The sequence below is a fragment of the Mus pahari genome, chromosome 12 (genome assembly GCF_900095145.1).
Source record: "Mus pahari chromosome 12, PAHARI_EIJ_v1.1, whole genome shotgun sequence".
NCBI classification, from domain to species: domain Eukaryota; kingdom Metazoa; phylum Chordata; class Mammalia; order Rodentia; family Muridae; genus Mus; species Mus pahari.
In genome coordinates this window covers 24049957-24073821 of record NC_034601.1, presented here as the reverse complement: position 1 = coordinate 24073821, position 23865 = coordinate 24049957, and the positions used below count along the sequence as shown (strand labels likewise).

The following is a 23865-nucleotide window of genomic DNA, read 5'->3' as shown; positions in this document are numbered from 1 at the left end:
TTTTTTTTTTGAGACAGGGTTTCTCTGTGTAGCCCTGGCTGTCCTGGAACTCACTTTGTAGACCAGGCTGGCTTCGAACTCAGAAATCTGCCTGCCTCTGCTTCCTGAGTGCTGGGATTAAAGGCTTGTGCCACCATGCCCACCTCTTCCTCATCCTTCTTAATCAGGATTATGTCATTGGATGGAGATATCCATGCTGCCTGATATGGAAATTCAATAATTATTTACTAAATTTGAAATTAGTATGAAAAAATACAAACAGTGCTGTTTCCACCCATCATGCAAGGCTCCCTTCCCATGTTCTGATTTTCCTATCTGCAATAGAAAGAGGGTGGATGGACTCTTATCTGCCATCAATGTGCCTGTGAGCTTTGCTTCTTGTTTTTATGTACATATTTGGCAAATCATAAGAAACCTGGTTCATTTCCATTGCTAGAACAACGAATGACCTGGCCAATGGGGGCACATCTTTGTGGCCTGGGCTGCTATTTAAATCCCCATTAGGCCAGACAAACTTTGGTTAAATTTATATTCTGTTACTTCATCATGTGAACACGGAGCTTGCTATTTTTAATACACACTCGGCTGAGGGTTTGCCATGAACCCTCAGAGTTGTATTTCAAAACAAACAGCTCTAGAGAGGCAACAGGAAGGTCTCTTCCCCAAGGTGCTCACGGCAACCAGAAAATGGACAAGCTCTCCTCCCCAGTGGGAGACATGGAGTTCTGATTGCTTTGAAGCTGAAGGGAGAAGTGAAGGACGCCTACTTGAGTATTTACTTAGATGGTGGTCCTCCAGTCCTCTGTGCATACTTATTACAAGGCTCAAATATTAATGACTCTGATAGAAACTGTTCTTTCTCTTCACCTTTTCCAGCTCTGTTTCTTCTCTGACCTCCGATAGTATGCATAGGAGATGAAAAGGGATACAAGGAATTAATTTCACCCAAAGAACAGTCTGTCCATTTATAATAACTCTTAAGCAGTGAAATATTGGGGGCTGACATTGCCCGGAGGAGTACTTGCTGTCACCTAAACAATGACCTCTGAGACTTTAAGAGGTGATGTCTGTCCATCCCCATATGCTAATTTAGACCCCAACATGGCTTAGCATAGAAATACATACCTGTAATTTCAGCACTCAGGAGGCAGAGTTAGGAGGGTTCTAAGTTCTAGGCCAGCCTTGCCTACACAGAGCTCTATGGCAACCTCACTACATAGTGAGTTCAAGGTTGGCCAGAGCAGCATAGTGAGACCCTTCCTTTAAAAAATAAAAATAAAAAATAAATAAAAAATATGACATAAAGTGGAACAGGAACTGTTAAATCCAGTTGCCTGCAAACGTGATGGAGACATATAGTTTTCAAGGACATAGAGGACAAAACATGATCCAAGACTCTGTCGAGGAAATACATTCCTTACCTTTTTTCCTCTAACTTTTTGCAATTCAGAGATGGTTATGCCATCTTGTCACAGATCTATAAAGTATTTACCATTCAGTAACATTCTCAATATAAATAGGCTCACCAGAGGTCTATTCTTCCTGGAATTCTAATCTGACTGACCAGAAAGAAGTGTCCACAATGAAGATCTCATTCATTCTAAGCCACCAAGTTCAGAGCGAGTTCACATTTGAGAGTGACTTCTGCTAGAAACCTGATGACTTTCTACAATGCAGCTATCTTAAAAGGCAGCGAAAAGGGAAGAGCAATGACTTACTGCTGGCTTTGGAAATTAAGAGTGGAAAGTGTTGTGACTATTTTATAGACTCTGTCTGTGTCCTGTGTTTGTATGTATGTGGGGCTGGGGATCAGGCTCAGAATCTGGTGCATGCCAGGTAACTCACAATGTGGGGCTTGCAAGAACAACGAGAAAGCGAGCTGGACTCATAGGTGTCACATGCAAGCTTCTGTTAGGGGTACAACAGGCTTGCTACTCAGCGGTGGGGGCAAAGGTTGAGGCTGGCCAGGAGAAGCTATCAGAGCAAGAAAGGATGGGGTTGGCCTTGGTTGGGCAACAGCTGAGAACAGAAAGAAGAGGTTAGAGAAATTCCAGGGGAGGTGTCAGGGCAGATCTGTGTTTTGTAAAGATCCTGTGGGAGGGAGGGGCTGGAGAGATGGCTTAGCAATTAAGAGCACCTGTTCTTGCAGTGGAGGACCTGTGTTCAGCTCCCAGCATCCATAGGACAGGTCACATTTGTCTGGAACTTTAGTTTCAGGAGATCTGATGCCCTCTTGTGACCTCTGCAGGCACCAGGCAACAATGCAGTGCACGTACATGCAGGGACACACACACACACACATACACACACACACCTAGACCCTAAAGTTTGTATCAACAGTGGAAGCTGATACTGCCAATTCCTACTTAACACACTACTTGCTGTGTCATTCCTTATACTAAACGGTGTCCATTCAATCTTATCTCACCTAATTCTTAAAGCAGCCTATGACGACATAATTATCATCCTATTTCACACGGGTAAGTATGGCAGGACCTGAATGTCCTTTCCAGGTCTTACAAGATATGTGAGTTTTCAGTGATGAGAACTCAGGAAAGAAAATTAAAGGGACTCGGTAGGACTAGAGGCTGGCATAGAGGCAGTTAACCATTATTTCTAGGGGTCCATAGGCCTCCTTAAGTGTGTGAATCAAATGAACATTAAAACCACATCTGCCATTCAGTCTTAATAAACTAGACTTGGACTACAGCAGTCTTGTCATAAAAGCCCTAGTTCCATTGGAGACAGTGGGTGTGGGTGAGGGCTCATCCCAGTCAACATCCTGTCATTCCGGTCTGGCTTACAGTGAGTGCTCAAATTCTATTAGCCAAAAGGGAGACTCCCTCTCCTTCTCCTTCTCCCTCTCCCACTCCCATCTTCCTTGTACCCTGGGGCAATTCATTGTTTTCCTTTCCCCCACGTCCCGCATTTGGATTCCTATCTGTCTGAGAGCAGGTTGGCTCTCATTAAGGCACTATATGTTAAGTTGAATGAGTTGTTACCCAGGCAAACTAATTACCAAGGGCAAAGGTAAGGATACTTGAGTGGTTAATTGGAAGTGTCTATACGCGGCAGGACTGGCACCCCTTCTTGATTCGCTGATTTTATCATTCTTGGCAATCTAGGCGACAAAGGACCGAAGGTACATTTTATATTTTTCCACCATCCAAAGGTACTGAAGTTCTCGGGATGGACATTGGAAATGCGCCCACAGACACGTTCTCGCCCAGGACACCGCCCTAAGATCAGAGTAGGAAGACTCCTTTCTCCTTGGATGCGCTTGGCAAGCTCTGCCCCTGAAGAGGGGCGGGGGTGGAGGTGGAGAAAGAAAGCGTCCACACCACGCGCGTCAGCCGGAGTACCGACTGGCAAGTGATCCGGGCGCGCGAACCTCTGCCATTTATTTATTTATTTTCTTCCCACCGGGTGCGCTGTCCCTTTAAATGGGAATGCTGCTGCTGGCTCCGTAACACCGGAGCCGGCAGCTTGTTGATTTCAGCGCTGGTGAATTTCACATTGTTTCCACTTCACTTTCCTTGCCCCGGGGGAGGCTCGGGTCCACTCCCGGACGCCACCACCGATCCGCCCCCCGCAGGGCTCGAGGAGGGCAGGGGCCCGCAGCGGCGCAGCGGGCGGGGGCGGGAGGCCCGGGGGCCGGGGCCACACGCGCACCTCGCCGCAGTCGGGCTCCTCCCGCGAAGGAGCGCGGCCGCCCCGAGCGCAGCGCGGCGCGGGGCCCGCCCAGAAGCCAGCCCGCCCACGGGCCGGGCTGCCCAGCCGCGCCGGGAGGCCGGGGCGGGGTGGGGGGCGGGGGTGGGTGCCGCGGCCGCCGCGGAGCCGCCGCTCGGCGCGTTTTGCATGAAGATGGCGGCTCCCACCGCCAGCAAGGCAGCCTCCCTGGGCTGCAACAACAAGCCAGCCTTCCCGGAGCTGGATTTCAGGTCTGGAGCTCGGGTGGAGGAACTGAACAAACTCATCCAGGAATTCACCAGGCACGACCAGCGGGAATACGACGACCAGCGAGCGCTGGAGATCCACACTGCCAAGGATTTCATCTTTTCCATGCTGGGTAAGGAGAACGGGGAGGATGTGTGAGTATGCGTGTGTGCGCGGGTGTGATGGAGCGGGTGGGAGCTGTGGTCCCCGCTCTGGCGTTTGCCCGGGGTGTCACCCCTGGTTCCGTGAGGTCCCCTTTCCTCTCCACCGCCAGCTCAGCCGCCCCCTCCGCTCCTGCCTGCTGCGCTCGGCGCGGGGTGCCCCTCTCCTTCCCGATCGCCCGCTCTTTTGTTGGTTCCTCGGCCGCGGGGCTGGCGGGCAGGTGAGGCGGCGGCGGGAGACGCCTCCCGGCTCGAGCCGGCTGACACCGGCTCTCCTGCAAGCCCGGCCGGCCGTGGTGGAGGCCGACCCGTGCCGGAGCGACAAGTTGCTTCTGTCGTGGTTGCGGCGTGGCGCTGTCACGCCGAGCCCCGGGTGGCCAAACTTGTTGGGTGTTCCAGAGTAACCCGCGGAAGTAGTCCGGGCGCCCGGAGTTGCCTGCAACTTTGATTTGCAAATCGACTTCCCTTTGAAGGGGTCGGAAGCATTTCCGGTGCTTCTCCGGTTTGTGGCTGAGCTGGAATTCCTAATTCCTTGCTCGAACACTACCAAGCTCAGAGCTCTGGCCGCGGAGGAGCGCTGTCCCCCTCGTCTTTGTGTATTGTCCTACTGATGGCTAAGAGGTGCTCAAGTTTCCCACTCTGAGAAGCCCTGGGTTAGAAAAATTTCCCCCACCGTATTCCCCAGTTATTCACCTACGGGTTTGGAAAGATAAAGAAAAATATTGGGTTCCGGGGATCCAACCCCATCCCTGGCGTCCTGCGGTGGAATTATTGCTTCTGAGTTGTAGAATGAGCATCCGCTGCTGGGAGCCTCGAGTGTGTAGCGCTGTCATGCAGCAGTGGTGGCCCCGTGGTTTACATTCAGCAGGGCTGGACTGGAGGAGCTGTGCTCTCCAAAGGTTTCCACAGTCAATTTTTCAGATAGTGATAATTGTGATTGACAAAGGCCTTTTTAACTACAGGATAGTCTTTGCATTCTCTTGGGATCTAACGAGATCGCACTGTTGCTTCTAAGTCGGGGTACCTTATTCTCTCCAGGTACCTTTTCTTGCCTCTCTTAGCTCAAGTCGAAGTGATACCGATTGAATGCGGTTCACTGGTCCTGTGAAGAATTAAGCAAGTTGGATGGGCCGCGTTAAACACGGGAGTATGTTTCCCTTCTGCTGCTCACTCCACACGTGTATTCTAGGTATTCTAGGTGGTGAATGTGGTTGAAAGATTCATATTTGGATGTTTGACTGTTTAATTGAATTATTATTTTAATTCACGATGTGGTGGGAGTCAGCCTTCAGAAAGGAGGGTAAAAGCCCTTATAAAGCCTCCACGTCTTAGAACCAAACCAGTGATTGTCAGAAAGATGGGTGTTGGGGGTGGGGTTAGGCGCGCACACAGAAAGCTCAAGGCAGTTATTTAAGTTGCTTAACCATGGCCTTTCTCTTTGGCATACATAGCTAACCACTGCCTGCCATTATGGTATAGTAGCCCCCTCACCCCACCCCCCTGTCTGTGTGTAGAGACAGTGGTGAGGATAGTCGTGGGAGGTGATCTGGAGAGTAAGTTTAAATGCCTGGCTCAATGGGAACTTGTGCACCGTCCCTTCATCTGATACAGTGAATTGTTAGGTCTTAAGTCACATACAAAAGGTAAATTATTCCAGGGCACCTAATTTATGCGTGTGTTTAATGTCACCAGCGGCACTGCTGACAGGTAAACAGGATTTGCTTCCCTTCCTTCTCAGTCCTTTGACCTTGGAAGGGTTGCCTTCCCTCCCCTGGGACTTTGGCATTTCCACCTGCTGGAGAGAGACTTCTGGAGTACCATCTAAGCCCTTTGCCCCTCTGGGTACTACCAGGCAGATGGCGAAACGAGCTTGCCTGTGTGTGGTACTGCATTCATTTTCGAATCCTTTGGTTTCCTTTAATGAGGTGCTGGCTTTTCTAGACCAGGGAAGGTTTAGTGACAGCCAGGGTCCCCATGTGGATTTACTTTTCTCTAAAGCAGATTTTCGCTTGGCTTGAGAAAAAAAACTCTCTCTCTTTTTTTTTTTTTTGGTACACTTTCATTTGCTGTGGTCAAGAGTCTTTCATGAATATGCAGATAGGGTGTCTTGATGACCACCCCCCCCAAGCTTGTTAAGGTGTCACTTGGGTGGCATCAGGCCCTCAGGTTTAGGGAGCTGTTGAGGGGGGAAGTCCTCCTGGCTTTGTTCTGTCTCTTGTCTGAACTGCACCTGAGTCTTGTCAGCAGCTTAAAAAAAAATAAATAAATAAACGTTATCCTCTCAGGATGAAATGGCAAAGGCGTTTGTCCAATCCTCTTTAATGGAAATGTGGATCGTGCTTCCTCTTGGTGCAGGCAGTTAGGGTCCAGGGTTGACGGTCAGATGTCCGCTTGGACCGAGGACCTTGTAGCTTCCCATCTTTTCATTTTATCTAGTTTTTTTTTGGGGGGGGGGAGGGGCTCTGCAGATGAGTGAAGGAAGCAGCCAGTGCACTCAGTAGCCCTTCAGCACTAGGGCACCCCCTGACCTGTGTAAGCAGGACCTGCCCAGGCTAAGGCGGAGCCCACTGAGGGTCACGGAAAACTCTGGGGGGTTCTGTTTGTGCTGAGATTCCAGTGCCTTTGGAGGCCAAGCATCACTTCAGTTTCTCTACACCTTGTTCTTTCAGGAGAACGATGGCTGTTATTATCTAGTTAATATCTGAGAGACCGGAGTGTGTCGAGAGGCTGGAGGTCCATAATGAGCGCCGTTTATCAAAATTCATAGAAATCATCAGAGTTCATTCATGTTTTAATAATATTTGATATTTGCATACTCTCTCTGCTGGATCTTTTGTTGTTACCTCCCTTCCCTAGTGAAGTCGGATGGAAGAGTCGTGGTCTTTCCGTGGAACACGCGTGGAAGAGAGAGAGAGTGTGAGCAGGAGATGGAGAAGGCAGGAAGAGATGTATAGTCCCCAACAGACCAGGGTCTCGTGCCGTGGCCTGGTCATGAGAGCAGCTGTCAGTTGCTGACCACTTTCTCCGGGCAGGAGCTCTGTGGGGTCTTTCTGAGCAGGGGCTTTCATTCCCAACTCACGGACGAAGATGCTGAGAGGTAGTGGGATAAAGAGACAAAAAAACGAGTGGGTAATAAATCACAGTGACTCAGACGAGCACCTCTCCTACTTTGAGTGCATTAATCGTAAAAGCACAGGATTCGGGCAAGAGAGAGCTTTGCTTTGAGGAAGCACTTGTTTCAGGGTTTTTGCTTCTGTGTCGAGCTGAGAGTCTTCACGTAACGCAGGCAGCCTCTGCGGTGATGGCTGGAGCAAGCACTCAGAGCTCTCAAGGGTTTTATTCCATGACAAGATCACCTATTTGAATTCTTGATTGGGAAAAAAAAAAATCACAGTGACTGTCACACATGCTAGTTCCAGCCCCACTCTGCCCCTTGCTGGCTGTGTAGTATTAGTTTTTTGGTTTTTTTTTTTTTTTTTTTTTTTTTTTTAATCTTTTATACTTAGACAAGAATAATGCATCCTTTCAGCATGATACCTGGATGCTAACTGGAGAGGAAGAAGAACATGGTTTTATTATTTGAAGAAAGGTACTGTATTAAGAGAACACGGTGAATTTCATCTGAAATGACTCGAACAGCTTCTCTCCAGAATGAAGTATGGAGTCCAGTTTGCAGTAGCCTGGAGGATATGGGCTGTGGCCGAAGGGAGCATGGCTCATTCCAACATTCAGTTTGTGTATGTTAAGCTTATAGTGTGTGCCTGCTATGATGTTCCCTCCATTGCCTAAATCTGTCCACTCCTGTCATCTGACAGTCTTCAGGATGTGTCCCATCTGACGGTATAAAGCAGATGCCGTCCCGGAGACGGACCGCTGAGAGGTATCAAGGGAGACAGGTTCTTCTTAGGATCACATAGAGCTGAGTTTTGACCAGCGAGCGGCCTGTTGGCTGCTCCGTTAGACTCGGGTGTTTTCAGTGCAAACGCCTGCATCCCTTTTGCTTCCCTCACTCTTAGCTCAGACACTGGAAGGACCTACATCCTGGGGAATATTCCTCTTACTGGCCTGCTGGCACGAGCAGGGGTGGATTCTCTTTGCCCATTGGTTGCTGTCTGTTTCTTTCGGTACAATTTTTCCCCCCCGCCCACCAGCAAGTCCCGTTAGCCTATGCAGGAATCTGAGAGTAAAACAGGGAGCAGAAACTTTGAGAACTTCACATGGGTCTATTTTGACCCCATTCCTTCCTCAACCCCTGCATCGGATATTCACTCTAAGGACAGGTTGCTGACTGTCCCCAACCAGCCCAATAAGCACCATGTGGTCCCCTCAGAGTTCTTCTGCGTTGAGTGCTCCTCACCCTTCTGAGTGCTTCTGAGTGCTCTGGGACCTACAGCATTTCCAGGTGATATTCACGCCTCCTGAGGAGGGGGGCCATTTGGAAGCAGTGACTTTCTGATCTGTGGATGCTAGTTCACGCAGCAGCATTTACCGTAGACACCGCCATATCAGTGTTGTACTCACTAATGTGCTGTCCCCTTACAAGTTCTGAGATGGTTTCCGGTTTGCTCTCTTTCTGGGAGCATTGTACATTTAGGGCAGTAGGGCCCCTCTAAATGTGTGTGTGTGTGTGTGTGTGTGTGTGTGTTTCTCAGCAGTGAGCCTTTCGTCCTCCCGAGGCAAGTTTTGGGAACTGCTGTGAGTCCTGGGTCTTGTGGTTCTAGAGCCATCTTTGGACACAGCACGGCTCCCGATTTGGCTAAGCCTCCTTTGTATTCTCACAGCCTACTAGAGTCCCTCTTGTCAAACTGAGAACTTGTCATTGAATGCTAAGGCCTTTCAATTCTCCCGGGGAGCTTTAGAAGAACTCAGACTTTCTGGTCCCATTTCAGATGTATTGATTGAGAAGCCCCAGAGATCTCCAAACTGGGCGTTCAGCACTTCTGTCTGCCTGCCTTAAAGCCTGACTGAGGCTGTTCATTATTTGTCTACTAGCCCTGTTCCCAAGTACAGTGAGTGTCATCCTGGCGTTCTTTGGAGACTAGATCCATGCTGATGAGCCCAGTGAGTGGAAAACACCAGAAATTTACCCAAGTTTACCACGACACGTTGGCAACATAGATCTAAAGTCAGGCCAGTGCACAGCCTCTGATTTCAGCAAAGGCCATATTCTCTTCCACTCGCCTGGGTTAGGGGTCCAGCTTTTCCATCAGGGCTTCTAGAGGCTTGCTGTGTGATTTTGGGCAAGGCATTTTTGGAAGTCGAGTCTCAGTTTCTGAATATGTAAGAACACACCAGGTAGGGTTAATAACTGTACCTACTTCCTGTCTTTATTTGCTTTGGGATCTGAAGTCTTTTGTGCAACCCAAGAGAAGGGCATTGTGTAGCTCTGTTTTGTAATCTGTGGTGTCTGGGTGTCCCTGTGTCTCCTAGTCTCCGTTTGATCCTCTTTTTGCCCGTTTTAAATAACTGGAACACAAGAAGCAAAACCATTCTGCATGCTAATCACTAATGATACTTCCACGCACATTTTACTAGACATCTGTGTTTGCACCATGCTTACACCTGTAGGTACTTACGTGCATACTGTTTTGTATAACAGGATTGGTGCTGTTTTTACAAGTTCATCAATATGGTGTCATATACCACCCAGTGAAAGAGAGGCTCTGACGAGGAGCCTGTGGAATGAGGCCTTGTCCTGTCGTTTACTCTGTCTTACTCTAAGAGAAGATGCCATTGTTCAACTTGGAGCACACTCTGTGCTTTACTAATTGAGGGTGACAGACTCCTGGCATGCATGACCTTGAGGGCGTTGTCACCTTCCAGTGTATCTTGTCCCATACTGCAGCTTCTATACAGAAGATTCATGTTTCTTTTCTTCTTCATTTTTCTTGGGTTGCTTTTTAAGATTGTATTTATTTCATATACGTGAGTATGCTGTAGCTGTCTTCAGACACACCAGAAGAAGGCATCAGATCCCACTGCAGATGGTGGTGAGCCACCATGTGGTTGCTGGGAATTGAACTCAGGACCTCTGGAAGAACACTCAGTGTTCTTAACTACTAACCCATCTCTCCAGCCCCTTGGGTTGCTTTCCTGATTGACTTCCTAACCTGGCTCCATGGAAACAATGAATTGCGAGTCACAAAATACACACATGCATGTCTGCACATACACAAAATACACACATGCATGTGCGCACATACACAAAATACACACATGCATATTTGCACATATACAAAATAAAAAACATACAAAAAAAATGTAAAAGAAATCACTGTTGTTTCACAATAAACGCAGACACCAGACTATTATATATTTTACTTATTGGGGTAAGAAAGAATCACATGTTCTATTTCAGATTTACTTTAAAATGTGTGTTTTAATGCAGCGTTTCTTTGAAAATCCATATCACATTGCTACCTCCATTTAAGTGTACTGTTCTTGCCAGGCATGAAGGAGCACACCAGTGATCCCAGAGCTTGGGAGGTAGGAGAATCATGGGTTCGAAACCAGCCTGGGTGATATACAGTGAGTCTAAAACTAGCCTAGCCTAAGAAATCAGACCCTGTCTCAAAAACCTACTAAATAAATGAGACATACGGTTCCTCCCAGGAGTTCATAGAATGGACTGGGCTGTCAAAAGGATCTGTGCCACAAAATCAGTTAAGGATCTCAGTTGGACATGATGCCTGTGCTTACATAGATTCCTCAAAAAAGGAAATGAACTCTTTTCTGAAATTGGCGTGTGATTTTTCTCTGTTAAGCCATACTTGACTATCTTCTCTGGAGCTGCGAGATCTTGGTCTTCTTACGTGGTAGAGGAATGTAGGTGACTTTTTCTACGTAAGACATTTCTGCCTTTCTTAAGACGTTCCCAAGGGCAGCATAAGAAATGCCCAGTGTGTCTGTCTGCTGCGACTGCTTGCCGACAGCAGCAGGCAGTGCCTTGTACATTCATGGGCATGGGTCCTTTGGTATGGCTCTTGGTTTTTCTTCTCTGGGCATCTTAAGGATTCTCCTGGAGCGGCTCCCTGTCGTTGCTGGTGACTTACACTAGTTATCTTTGCCCGTGTTCTATCTTTTATGCTTCCTCTGGGACTCCAGTTACATCAATTCTTTGTTATAAATGGAGTATTTACAGTCAATAATAATTTATCTTTGCACAGTAAACAAAGTGTATATGGATTACAGTCCACATTCTTGTACTGTATAATGGGGGTTAGGCTAGGCCTTTGTGAGAGATTGTATAGGCAGCTTTAACCGCCATTTATGCGTGAGAGCATCGAGACCCGGAGGTCATGGGACTCCATTCAGGGTTGCAGGTCCAGTTGTGGAGCAAGACTCAGTCCGGCTACTGCTGTCTCTTGGTGTGGGATACAGCAAAGAACTTCCAGGGCTTTTGACCCTCAGCCATTTTCCACAGGTTTTGGGGACAATTCTATCTTCTCAGACAAGACCAGGGCCACAGGTGCCATCCACCTAAGGGCTTTCTGTTTCCCCCCCTGAGCTGAGGATTTGTTGTAGACAGAATTAGCTGAGAGTACGCACTTTAAACCCTGTGGCCATACATTATCCTGATTGCTTGGCCCTCCCTGCCCAGCTTTTTCTTAAGGTCTGTGGCATTGGTTGCAGTGAGCTTAGGTACGTACTGTCGGCACAGTGATCAGGTAAGGACAGTTCATAATTATGCCATTGCATGAGGTCCTGTCTCCCAGGGAGAGCTAGCTGTTTTTCACACTCTTCAGTATGAATTCCCTCTGCGCAAGATAGACAACCAGGGACAGAACCACTGTAAATAAACAGGTGTAAGGAACTGTTACTCAATTTGTTTGTTTTTCTTTTCTTTTTCTTTTTTTTTTTTTTTAAATATTTTTTTCCCTCAGTACAGAAGACTTGAGTACTGTTTGTGAGCTAAATGAAGCCCGGAGTGGGAGTTGGTCTCGACTGTATTTGTCTTTGTTTTTTTCTAACTAGGGTTTGAATGTCTGCTGCGTTATACACAGCGGATGGTGCTAAGCGTTCATTCATTCATTCATTCATGGTTGGTGTGGCAACGGTGTGCTCGCGTCGCTACTACCGTCATGCAGTTACCGTGTAAGAGCGTCGAGCACTGACTACGAACAGCGAGGCTATCCCCCAGACTTCTTTCTGTTCTCTGGAGGATGGGTACCATGATTGAACTTGCGGATGAATAGAGATGCAGTCCTAAAGAAAACAAGCAGTGCAGTGATCACAGTGAGCATGTCTGGCTGGACAGAGTGCAGGCGACAGGGAAGGCTGCCTTGAAACACAAGGAGCCGGCTGCTTGAAGCCCAGGCTTGAGTGTATTCCAAGTAGACAGAACACCACGCAGGAAGGGGGGACAGTCGCAAGCACTTTCAGACCTACTTAAATTAGAGTAAATCTCACTTCATTTTCTGTAGGTGGAGGCTTTCCAGGTGGGACCTTGTTGTTTTTTTTTTTTTTTAAATTTCTTTATTTTTTTATTTTTTAATTGTTTATTTATTTTATTTTATTTTTGGTTTTTTGAGACAGGGTTTCTCTGTATAGCTCTGGCTGTCCTGGAACTCACTCTGTAGACCAGGCTGGCCTCGGACTCAGAAATCCTCCTGCCTCTGCCTCCCGAGTGCTGGGGTTAAAAGTGTGAGCCACCACGCCTGGTTTGGGACCTTGTTTTTAATGGAGATGAGGGGGAACTTAAAACGTTAGATTACAGGGCTTTAGGATGGTTTATTAGTCTCATGCTGGAAATAGGAGCTTGCTTTGTAGCTCAGGGGAGACTTGAACTCGCTCTGCATCCCAGGCTGCCTGTGAATTTGTGGCATCAGCCTCCCTAGTGGTGAGCCTCCGATGGTCAGGATTCCAGACTTGTACCAAGCCCAGCAGGACACAGATGCTACCAAGATCCTTTGGAGTCCTGCTAGTCTCTGAGTTCACTTCTGATAACCCTAGGGCTAAGAAAAAGAGAAATCCTGGATTGATTTGTGAACACTGCACTGTTCAGGGGATGACAGTGAGCCTTTTGTTTTTCTCTTGTCCTCCCCAGTTTATAAAATACCCTCATGTGCAGGTTACCCTCCTCCTGACTTACCTTAACCCTGTGAAGCAGGTTCTCCCACCTTGCTGAAGGTCACAGACAGTGGCTAGGGGATGGGGAGCATCAGACTCCAGTCCTCTGAGGAACACCCCATTGCCTGGCCTTGTATGCCAGCTCGGTCCCAGGCTATTTTGGAGTGGGGGAAGGGAGCAGACTTCTGGATCCCAGTGAGGTCAGAGGTCAGAGGCAGCGTACAGCCCAAAGCCTATGGGTCCTCATGTGCCCATGCCTGGATCCTTCCTTATTCAACTTTTATGTGCTTTTCTAGGCTGCTTCAAGAACGCCTTTCTAGCAGCTGCAGCTGTTCCTAATAGCAGCTGCGTGTGCGGCTTGTGTTGTGATTAATAAAGGAAGCTCAACAGTTTGTTCTCGAAACTGTGCCCTTGCTGTGCACAGCCTGCTTGCACGGAGGCTGCTTCTGATTTTGAACAACACAGTCCTACTGGCGTTCGATGCACGAGGGGCTCACCTCCTTGTTGTGAGAGGCAGGGTCTGTCTGGAGCAGTGGTTCTTAACCTTCCTAAGGCTGTGTTTGACCCTCTGATACAGTTTCTCATGCCCCCTATCCATTAAATTATTTCGTTGCTACTTCATAACTGTAATTTTGCTACTGCTATGTAAAATGTCTGATATGCAGGATATCTGACTATTTGACCCCAGTAGAGGTTGGAACCCACGGATTGAAAATGGCTTATTTATACCTAAGTGGGTTCCCTGAAAGGCTCCAGACAGATTGGATGGTGAGGGAACAGTCCTGTAGGTAGAACAAGGTTCACAAATGGTACCCAGCCCTGACTGTCAGTCAAGGAGCGTATGTGTGTGTGTGTTGGGGGCAGCAATGGAAGACGCCCTTCTCCCAGTTTGGCTGCTGGGTGGTTTCAGGGCGCGAGTGTGTATTGGTCTCCAGCTTTTAGCAGGGATCCCTGGCTTCATCCCCGGTGCTTGATGTGAAGGTATGGGATGGAGTCTTGAGTTTGCAGTTCTGTACATTTGGTTAGGCAGCTTTGGGAACCTCACTTCCAGATCCACTGCTTCAAGACCCAGGGTTGATAGCATTGAAATATTTGGAGGTTTTTAGCGAGAGATCCACAGCTTTTTAGATTTCGAGACCAAAGTAAAACTTTTAAAGAGATGCAGTGAGGGTTGAAGCTCTAAGTCAGACAATATGTGAGCTTTTAGCTGATCCTCTTGGCACTGTGAATATATTAGGGGACAGTTGGGCTGTCTGCTTTGAAGATCAAGAGCATCTGGTCACATTGGGGCAGAACCATGACCTCATTTTCTCTCTCTCTCTCTCTCTCTCTCTCTCTCTCTCTCTCTCTCTCTCTCTCTGTGTGTGTGTGTGTGTGTGTGTGTGTGTGTGTTCATCTACCCTAGCTTGCTGTCCTGCTTTTATTTTTAAATTGAAAATCTAGTTGTGTAGCATTGGAAATGATAATAACCTCACTAAATAATGTTTACTGTGTCCAGGGCACTATTCTAAGTATTTTATATTTGGCTTTTACTGACTAAGTCAATATTAATCATACTGTGAGAAAGGTAATAGTAACCCTTTTTTTGCTCATAAGAACTCAGAAGCGAGAAGCAGTAATGCCAGACATCATTGAGCTATTGATTGGAGTGGCGAATTGAACCTAAGAAGTCCATTTCAGGCAGAAAACAAATACATTGTTGTGATCTGAATAGGTTTGGTCTCCATAGACTCATGTGATTTGAATGCTTGGCCCACAGGGAGTGGCACTACTGTTTGCCTTCACGAGAGTTGGCTTGGTTCGTGGTGTCTCTTCACCGTGATAAAACCCTCACTAAGACAACTGTGCTAGTTAGTTTTTGTTGACTCAAGCCAGGGTCATCTGGAAAGAAGGAATCTCAGTTGAGAAAATATCTCCATCAGATTGGCCTGTAGACTTCTTACTCCTCTAGACTTCTTTGTGGAGGAGGGCCCAGCCCACTGTGGGAGGGTACACCCTGGGCGGTTGAAAATGTGGGCTGAGTGAGGCCTGCCGAACCACCAGTAAACAGCATTCTTCCATGGTCTCTCGAGTTCCTGCCTTAGTTTCCCTCAATGATGCGCTGTGACTTCTAAACCGAAATAAACTCCTTCCTGTACAAGTTGCATTTGGCCATGGCATTTATCAAACTAGGACATAAGTTTATACCTTCTTTCTCTTTTATTTATTTATTTATTTATTTTTCTTTGGGTGTTTGGCCTCTATGTATGTCTGCGGTTCATGCTTTATGCCTAGGGCTGGCGGAGAGCAGAAGGCGGCACCAGATCCCTTGGGACTGAAGTTAAAGACAGTTGTGAGCTTCCTAGTGGGTGCCGGGAATTGAACCTTGAGTCCTGCAGAAGAGCAGCCCCCAAATACCATTTTTCTTAACTTTTCTTACAAAAATACAATTAAAGAAACCTTTCCCATGTAAAGTGGAATCCACCCCAAAGACTCATACTATTTAACATTACACTCGGTGGCTGGGTTCCCTCCCTCCTCCATTGTACAGTCATGGGAACCGAGGACCACAAAGGAGGGACATCATTACCTTTAGCTTTTCAGCTTCACTTTTGGGTAGAGTGGAGATTCACAGAGCGTTGGGCCACAGATGATACTGAGCAAGATGTTTGCCCACAGCCAGTTGTCTCTGTAGCGTTTGCCCCTCAGGGAAGACTGCCTGGCTTTGAAGTCATTTCAGGAGGGCTCTGCTTCAAGGTTGGGGACATTGGTCTGCTACAAAGCCTCCTTGTGCTTTGAAGTTCTCTTAATCGCTGTTAGAGGAAGGATGCTCAAAAGAGAACGAACCTCATGGGCAGAGTGTATTTTGGTCTGTCGTGTTTGCCTTGGTCTTTTGGCTCGTTCCCCGCCTCTTCTTCTTCTCCTGCTTCTTTCCTCTGAGTCCTGTCCTTTTACACCTGAACTGTTTTCATAACTCGGATGGATATTTTGATCTCCAAACAATCCAAATCTGGGATAAGGAAGGCTGGCTGGTCTTCCCTGTGTTTCTCCATAGGCTGGTCTATATCTTGGGGAGAGGGAGAGGGTGCACTACCCTCTCTTTGGGTTGGTGGTCTGGGAGCCGGGTCCTGAGGGTTTAGCAGTGTATCGATCCTGTCACAGTACTGATGGACATACTTAACTCTGGCGGTGGAGAGGGACTTCTTCAAGGCTGGACAACAGTGGCGATGTGAATGCTCTCAGGGAACACTTACCCCATTGTTGCAGGTGCTTTGGAATCACTAATCCAGTTGATTCTGGTCGTCTACCATCCTCACTTTGCAGCTGAGGGAAATCAGTGTCTTAAAAGTCCTGTGATCAGGACCGCACTCGGCCAGACAGTGCGGATTCTATATTCCTTCCCTACTCCCAACAGGAAGTCATCCCAGGCTCTGTGTGGTAGAAGATGGACAACCCTGGCTAGTGACAAACATTCCGGGGCAGGTGGAAGTGAGGAGTGGCAGGCCAAGTGGAGAGCAGCACCTCCCCTCCCCCCTCCCCCCAATTTTGCTGTTCTAGAAGCTGGGGCTGTCAGGGTCCTGTCTCTTGATGTTTCTTGGCAGCCCTCAGGACCAGCATTTCTTCGAAGCTGTGGTTTTGTGTGAGACCTCAGCCTGTCCTCAGGTTCCCTCTTTCTGAAGTTAAGAAGGTGGGCTCCAGCTGATTGATTGGTTTAAGCTCTATGGAAGCCAACGGCTCCTGGTGCAGAGTAAATCAGGGTAGTTTTGTGAGGGTCCTTTCCCCACACCAGTAGGTTTCACTCCAGATTTAGAAGATTTAGTGAGGGTGTAGTTAAAGTAGTCGGTCCTGGGGTGATGGGGAGCAGATGATTTTCCCATTGAAAGTTTGATAGCAGAGTACTGTTTAAAAGTACACTGTAATTTTTCAGTTAAAATTTATTAGCTGAATTGGATTTTATGTGATTGAAAGGATCTGCCTCTTGACTTCCCCTGGCCCCCAACCCGAGACAGGGTTTCTCTGTGTAGCTTTGGCTGTCCTGGAACTCACTCTGTAGACCAGGCTGGCCTCAAACTCAGAAATCTACCTGCCTCTGCCTCCCAAGTGCTAGGATTAAAGGTGTGTGCCACTAACTCCCAGCTGTTGTAACCACTTTTGAAGAGTGACTAGTGCTTTTTTAAAGTCCGTAGCCTGCCTGTTTCCCCATGTTGTATGGGCCTGCCTTTAAATATGGTCTTGTCGTAAAGCACTGAACATACTGGAATATGTCACCGAGTCAGTTTATGATGGCCGGTGTTGCTTGTCAGTTTGACAGAATCCGGAATGGCATGGGAGATGGGCTGCTCTGGGCCTGACCGTGAGAGATTATCTCGGCTACATTAACTCAGATGTGGGCAAACCCTCCTGTGGGTGGTACCATTTCCTGGTCCAATTCCAGGCAGTATTAAGTGTGGAAAGGGAGCCCAGCATTGGCATGCGTTTGTGGCTCTGCCTTTTGACGGCGGATGCAGCATGACCCCCCCCCCCCCAAGCTCTGGCTTCTGTGGTTTCCCCACCAGGTTGGCTAACTGAACTGTCAGCTGGAACAAGCTTCTTCTCCCGTAGGTTCCTGAAGAACACAGCCACAGGAAAAGAAACCAAGGCATAGTTCTTGGGATGAGGTTGCTTTCTTTGGTCTTGGCATCGATGATGCCAGAGGGTTGGGCTTAGAATCTGCTGAGAAACCTGATTCTGACCTACGCTACCCCACCATGTCAAAACAAAAAAACTGTAAGTGGCCTTGAACCGCAGCTCTTTCTGAACAAAGTAGATGCTCATGGGAAAACTTAGTTAAACTTCCACAGTCATTTGGTTTCTGTGTGATTTTGTTTGGGATGGATCTGGGTAGCCGAGGCTGGCTCAAACTTCTGAACCTTCTCTCCTTCTCCTTCATCCTTATTAGTTCTGGGATTAGAGATGTGACCCACACATGTAGCTGGCACAGGTGAGACAGGTACTGAGTTTCGTTGTTGTACATTAAGGTGGAATCACTATTGATCTTGATGGTACAACTAGTGCTGCCTCCTTTAGCTCATGTGCTCCCACCCTCTGGCCTCACATGCCCCTCCCCCTGCCCTCTAGCCTCACAAGCCACGCCCCCCTCTAGTTTCACATGCCTGCACTCCTGGCTCTTGTACTTTTTACACTCAGGCTTCAGGAAGTGAGCTTCGCTTAAGAGGCGGCAGCTGATGCTCTAATTTCACGGTTCCTAGCTGGCCCGGTCAGTTATACATTTCTAATTGTTTGTGACTGATGTCTGATGTTTCCCACTACTTAACATCTCAAATATGGCCTTCACGGATATGCTTTTGTTTCTCTTTTGTATGTCTGGAACACAGTTCAGTGACGATTCCAGAGGGCCTCAACAAATCTTGCTAATACTTCTGATTTTGCTTTTGTTCCGAACTTGGGCTGTTGGATGTTTGCCGTTGAAGATCACCCATGGCGGTTCCCACAGTGACCCAAGACACTCCAATGTGAGAAATTTTCCCAAATATGAAAGACCTGTGCTCTGGTGATTGCCTGTTGACATAGAACCTTGGCGACTAAGGAATCGTGCTGTTGCTAAATTTTGCTAGTGGGAACAAAGCAGGCATGGCGGATTTGGTTTTTAGCTGTGGTTTAGGCAAAAATCTGTAGTTCCTGTGTTAAGTTCCGTCGTCTGAGGTAAACAGTAGCTGTCCTGTGTCTGCACGGGAGGGATAGAGTTGTCATGGAAGAAGTGGGGATGCGGTGAGACAGGACGGCAGACTGTTAGCTTCATCAGTCCATAGCCTGTTGGAGCTCCTAAAGATCTCTAAGGACAAAGCTAAGTTTATGAAGGGCAAAGCTGAGAGAATAGGCTTTCGTTAAAGCCCGGCAGTGGTTATGTGTGTATTATCTGAGGTACACAGGATATTAGCCGCTCTCCATGTAAAACCTCTCCCTCAGTCGCCATACCCCCCCCCCCCCAANCTGAGATCCGTGTTACAGCCTGAGCACAAAGGAGCTAGAGCTGTGTGCTTGGGGTCCCCTCCGTTCTCTGGGGAAACATTCTGTCAACACATTGTTGACTACCCAGGATAGAAACTCCTCCTGCCTTTTTCAAGTTTTGTAAATAAGAGAAAGCTAGGTGATTTTTTCCAGGATTTTCTTTTTCTTTCTTCCTTTCTTTCTCCCTCCTCCTCCTCCTCTTCTTTTTTTTACAGTTCCTCAGACATTTCACGTTGTAGAGTTGGCCAAATGAGGACCCTTATTCTGGCTGTGCTAGAAACCTGGCCTGTGGGGCCTACAGGACGGAGAAGTGCCTCTACCTCCTCTGCATCTCACTCAACTGGATTAAAACTCCCCTGCCAAGGCTCAGGCAGCTCAGGCAGCACGAAAAATGGATACCCGAGTTAGAATTTCCAGAACTTAGATAAGAAGTTAGCACAGGACTGTAACCCCAGCACTGAGGTAGAGATCCTCCAGTCCTTGGAGCTTCCTGGCCCATCCGTTTAGCCAAGACTGAGAGCTTCAGGGTCAGTGAGAGACCCTATCTCAACAACCAAGGTGGAGAGCGATTGAGGAAACCAGCTAAGGTCAACTTCTAGCCTCCACAGCCACAGATGTGTGCACTAATATCCATACTGCACATAAGCATGCATGAACACACATGCATCACACACACACACACACACACACACACACAGCCCACGCACACACACAAACACAGCCCAAAACATCCTACCTGGCTGGATGGGAGGAATTCACATTAGCTGACCTTTTAAATCTGATGCTTATGCTAATACTTTTTGCTAGCACAGAAGACAGGGAGGGATAACTCAGGACTGCTGCGCCTTATGTGTGATTGGATGGGGAGATGGGGCTCCCACCCAGGCTTCCTGCGTAGCTCAGGATTGACCTGATCCTCTCTAGGACCTCAAGGGACTGCTCTGTGGAGCTGGCTCTCTCCTTTCACCTTTTTATGAGGTATAGGGCTTAAACGGAGGTGGTTCGAGGTTAGACCAATTTACCAGCCCCTCATAGAGGATCTTTCATATCTGTCTTTTACTACGTTGTCCTTTCTAGTCCTTGTGTCTGACTAGGTGAGGAAAAAACCTCATGCTGGTGTTTCCCTGAAGGAATGGCTGTTGTACGCTCGGGGTGACCTCCTAGTTGGCCTGTGTATTAGTTCCTTTTCTGTCGCTGTGATAAAACATCCTGGTAAAAGCCATTGAAAGATGAAGGAATTTTTCTAGGCTGGTAGTTACAGAGGGATAGAACTTCTGCAGGGAAAGCATGCTGCAGACAGGGAAGGCACGGTAGCAGAAGGGGGGCCCTGGATGATCACGCGGCATTTGTACTCAGGAAACAAGAGGGACCAGGCTGTAAAATCTCAAAGTCCACCCCCCCAGTGATGGACTAACTCTTTCTCCCCCAGAAGACTCTACATCTTCCTAAAGCTTCTACAACCTTCCCAAACAGTGCCACCCGCTTGGGGACCAAGCATTTAAACAGGAGGAGTCTATAGGGGTTGGGGGTGGGGTGGGGACACAAACCACAACAAAATGCGTGTTGGTGTTGTTCAGATGGGAGGTGGAAGTTTGGGATGTCTGGTAGCAAGAGCTTCTTAAGGGATAGGTCATTCGGGGTTGGGGTGGGGTACACCTTCAGCTCTGTTTCAGAAACAGTAGCAGAAGTTCAGTTGCTTCTCAGAAAGAATTAGACTAGGCTGTCTTCCTTTCAGGGGGGAGGGGTGAAGATTTCAAAGGGAAAATAGCTTCTCTTCTGGAGAAGTCAGGTAGAGGGGCTGAACAAAGAGCTGGGAAGCTGTGCTCTGTTTGAATCCACTTAGGAGGGAAGAGCCTGACAGGAAACAACGGAGCTAGGGACATTTCAGAAGAAGGAAAACAAGCCCTGGGGTTGGTGGGGATAGCCTGGGCTAACCCCTGCGTAGCATCTAGGGCTGCTCTTTCTATAGTGCCGAGAGCTGCTGAAGATGTTTCCCAGCTGTTCCGGGAAAAGCAGAGTTTTCTCAGAAAACCACTGGGTTAGATGCCAGCTAGCGACTTCCTCTCACAGCCCTTAGGTCCCCATCTGTGTGAGTAGGAAGCTGCGCTTCCCTTCCCAGTCAGTGATTTAGGATTCTGTAGACAGTATGTTCTCTCTGGCTATTATGACGGTTGTTAAATATCTAAAGTTGTTAAATTCCCAGTCTGCCTGGAATTTCGTTGTGGTGTGACAGGAAGGGATTCACTTTTTTCATGTTTATGTTCTCATTTGAGGAAGTTCATGACATTACATGCGACACACTTCCTTGATGGCCAGTGGCTCAGCTCCAGGACACCACAGGCCCTTACTGGGCAGCTAGTACCCCGGTTGGTTCCTGATGCTGTTGGTGGCGTGACTGCCTGGCCCATGCTTAACAGAATATAGCTGCACCAGGAATAGAAGGCACCCGGAAGGCCCTGAGCAGTTTACACTGGAGGTGACAGCCAAATATTGTCGGGCAAATTAAGTAGGACACCAAATGGGAAATTCGTCTTAATCTTCTTTAAATACTTACTGCTCATTTGCCAAGGTTCCAAGTAATGCAGTTTCAAAGGTTCAGAGGTGTCTAATACAGTTCTTCCCCTCTGTATATAATTCTCTGCCCATTGTGTAACTCTATTAGGCACATTAGGGTAATTACAGAGATGTGTTCCGCTTTTGGATTACTGTTATATTTGCCCCGAGTCTGCCTGGGCTGGCGTTCTTAACAAGCAGTGACTAAGAATTAAAGAGAATCTAGCAGATACCTGAATTAAGATGAATTAAGAAAACCTTTACCTGTCTACTTGGGAATTCTGTGTAATGCAGGCAGGTTGCAATGTGGGTTTGGAGGCCCAGTGACTCCTCACCTCTGAAATGGGGACTCCATCTTGAGTCCTCGGCCCTGGTGGATGTGACAGCCTGCTGAGGGAGGATGGTGGTGGGAGCCCAAGGTAGAGCACTCAAAGAAGACCTGCAGGGATGGGACATAGCACAGTTCCCCGTGTGGGCATCAAGGGCTTAGGAGTGTTTCTGTGGAAGAAGCTTCATATATAACGTTTGGGCTAATGATTGTTAACTGTGGCATGAATAGTCTACGTGGTGCTTTAATTCTCAGCCTGATAAAATAAATGGTTATTGTGTTTTCTTACACCACACACTAAGCAATGAAGGTACAGACCACATAAATGTTAAGCCTAAAATACAACTAGAAGGTTCTATTTTAAACCTTTTGGCTTGAGTTTACAGCTTGGGAAGATGCACTCGTGTGTGGCGCCTTGGGTTGGGCAGGGCTTTCCCTTCGTTTCTGCAGCAACAGGAAGACCTGACATATCTTGAAGCTTGTTGTGTTGCAGCGCATCGGAGAGAGGCTGATGATGCTGAAGCAGAGGTGTTGAGCACAGTGACCTTCGCCATCCATGAGGATGGATTCAAGGACCCACTGAGACACCCAAGTATTCAGATATGTTCAAGTCACTTCTGTACCATGGTGTAGGATTTGCATATGCCATGTACTTTGTATCCCTGTGCACACACAGTGTTTTATCCTTAGGTCATTTATAATAGCTATCTCTGGAGCTGGAAAGGTAGTTTGATGAGCAGAGTACTTGCTGCACAAGTGTGAGGAGTGGCGTTCAGTCCCCCTGCAGCAGTCATGTCAGTATTGGCAGGCTTTGTGGCTCACACTCAAGAAAATAGAGACAGGAAGCCTTGGAGTGACACTCGTGGAATGGGTGAGCTCTGGACCAAGGGAGCGTCCCTGTCTCAATTGATAAGGTAGAGGACACACGAAGAAGATGAAGGATGGCCTGTACACACATGCACACTCTGATGTGTGTATACTGAAGTTCACACCTCTACCACCACACTTGAAAGCATGCATGTACATATGTCTGCACGTAACACACACATATGCGAAGAACAGATAATGCAGTGTGAATGCTGATGGTACAGGTTCAGAGCAGATGCAGTGTTTGTATTTTTTGTATGTGTTGGTCCCCATTATTTGAATCTGTGCATACAAACCTGGAGGTTCTGAGGGCCAAGTATAACCTGCCAGCAGTTACACAGCTGTTAGGGCAGAGCCCTTGGCTTTTCTCGTTTTAAGAGTGATAGAAATAATGAGCGAACATTTCTTGATTGTAAACTAGGTGCTGGGGGCTACATTTGGGGTTGCACTCCCCCTGTGCAGGGAAGCATTTGGAGATGTTCTGCAGTTGGGGAGCGCCCACCATCCATCTCCCAGTCTCCCAGGTGTTGACACATACCTCTGTGCTGCTTTCTCCTGCTTTTGGAGATAGCGAAAGTCAGTATTTCTTGTGATGTTTTTTCTTGCTCGTCCTCTGTTACATCTGGTATTCTAATCCGCACGTCCTGAGTCGGCCATCTGCACCCCCGAATGTAGCTTGCAGATCTATCTCGTTTTGCCCTCGTTATAATAAGAACAAATACACGATTGAATGTGATGGTAACATCTAAAAATTCACATGCGTATATGAAAATGCGCATTTAGGGTTTATCATGAAAAATTACAGCTGTGTGGGCCTTTCTTGATTTTCTAACACCCAATGGCTCCCTGCAGATCGGACATGTTTTTCCTCTTCACCACCTAATTCCAGGTTCCTAGGAGGGTTACTTGGGGGAAGACAGAGGTATAAGTAAGCCTTGGCACAGAGAAGAATCAGTAAATGTA

General features: G+C 47.7%; 2 protein-coding genes across 4 annotated transcripts in view; both read left to right on the top strand.

Moving 5' to 3' along the window:
• LOC115065092 overlaps positions 1-4330 on the top strand; it is a 48402-nt gene extending 44072 nt beyond the window's left edge. Inside the window, exons 2-3 of the mRNA XM_029544758.1 lie at positions 3126-3172; positions 3303-4330. Of these exons, the coding sequence (XP_029400618.1) occupies positions 3126-3172; positions 3303-4095 (840 nt within the window). The 3' untranslated portion in view covers positions 4096-4330. The remainder of the gene's footprint in view (positions 1-3125; positions 3173-3302) is intronic.
• The window catches only part of Mb21d2 (Mab-21 domain containing 2), a 107415-nt gene that overhangs the window by 5957 nt on the left and 77593 nt on the right, over positions 1-23865 (top strand). The window contains exon 2 of one of the 3 annotated variants that reach the window (XR_003844880.1): positions 3173-3329. The exons of 1 other annotated variant lie outside the window; for it this stretch is intronic. The gene's annotated coding sequence lies outside the window, so the exon portion shown is untranslated. Of the gene's footprint in view, positions 1-3172; positions 3330-4627; positions 4719-23865 lie in introns of those variants that run through there. One more of the 3 variants, XM_029544503.1, reaches the window with a different exon arrangement.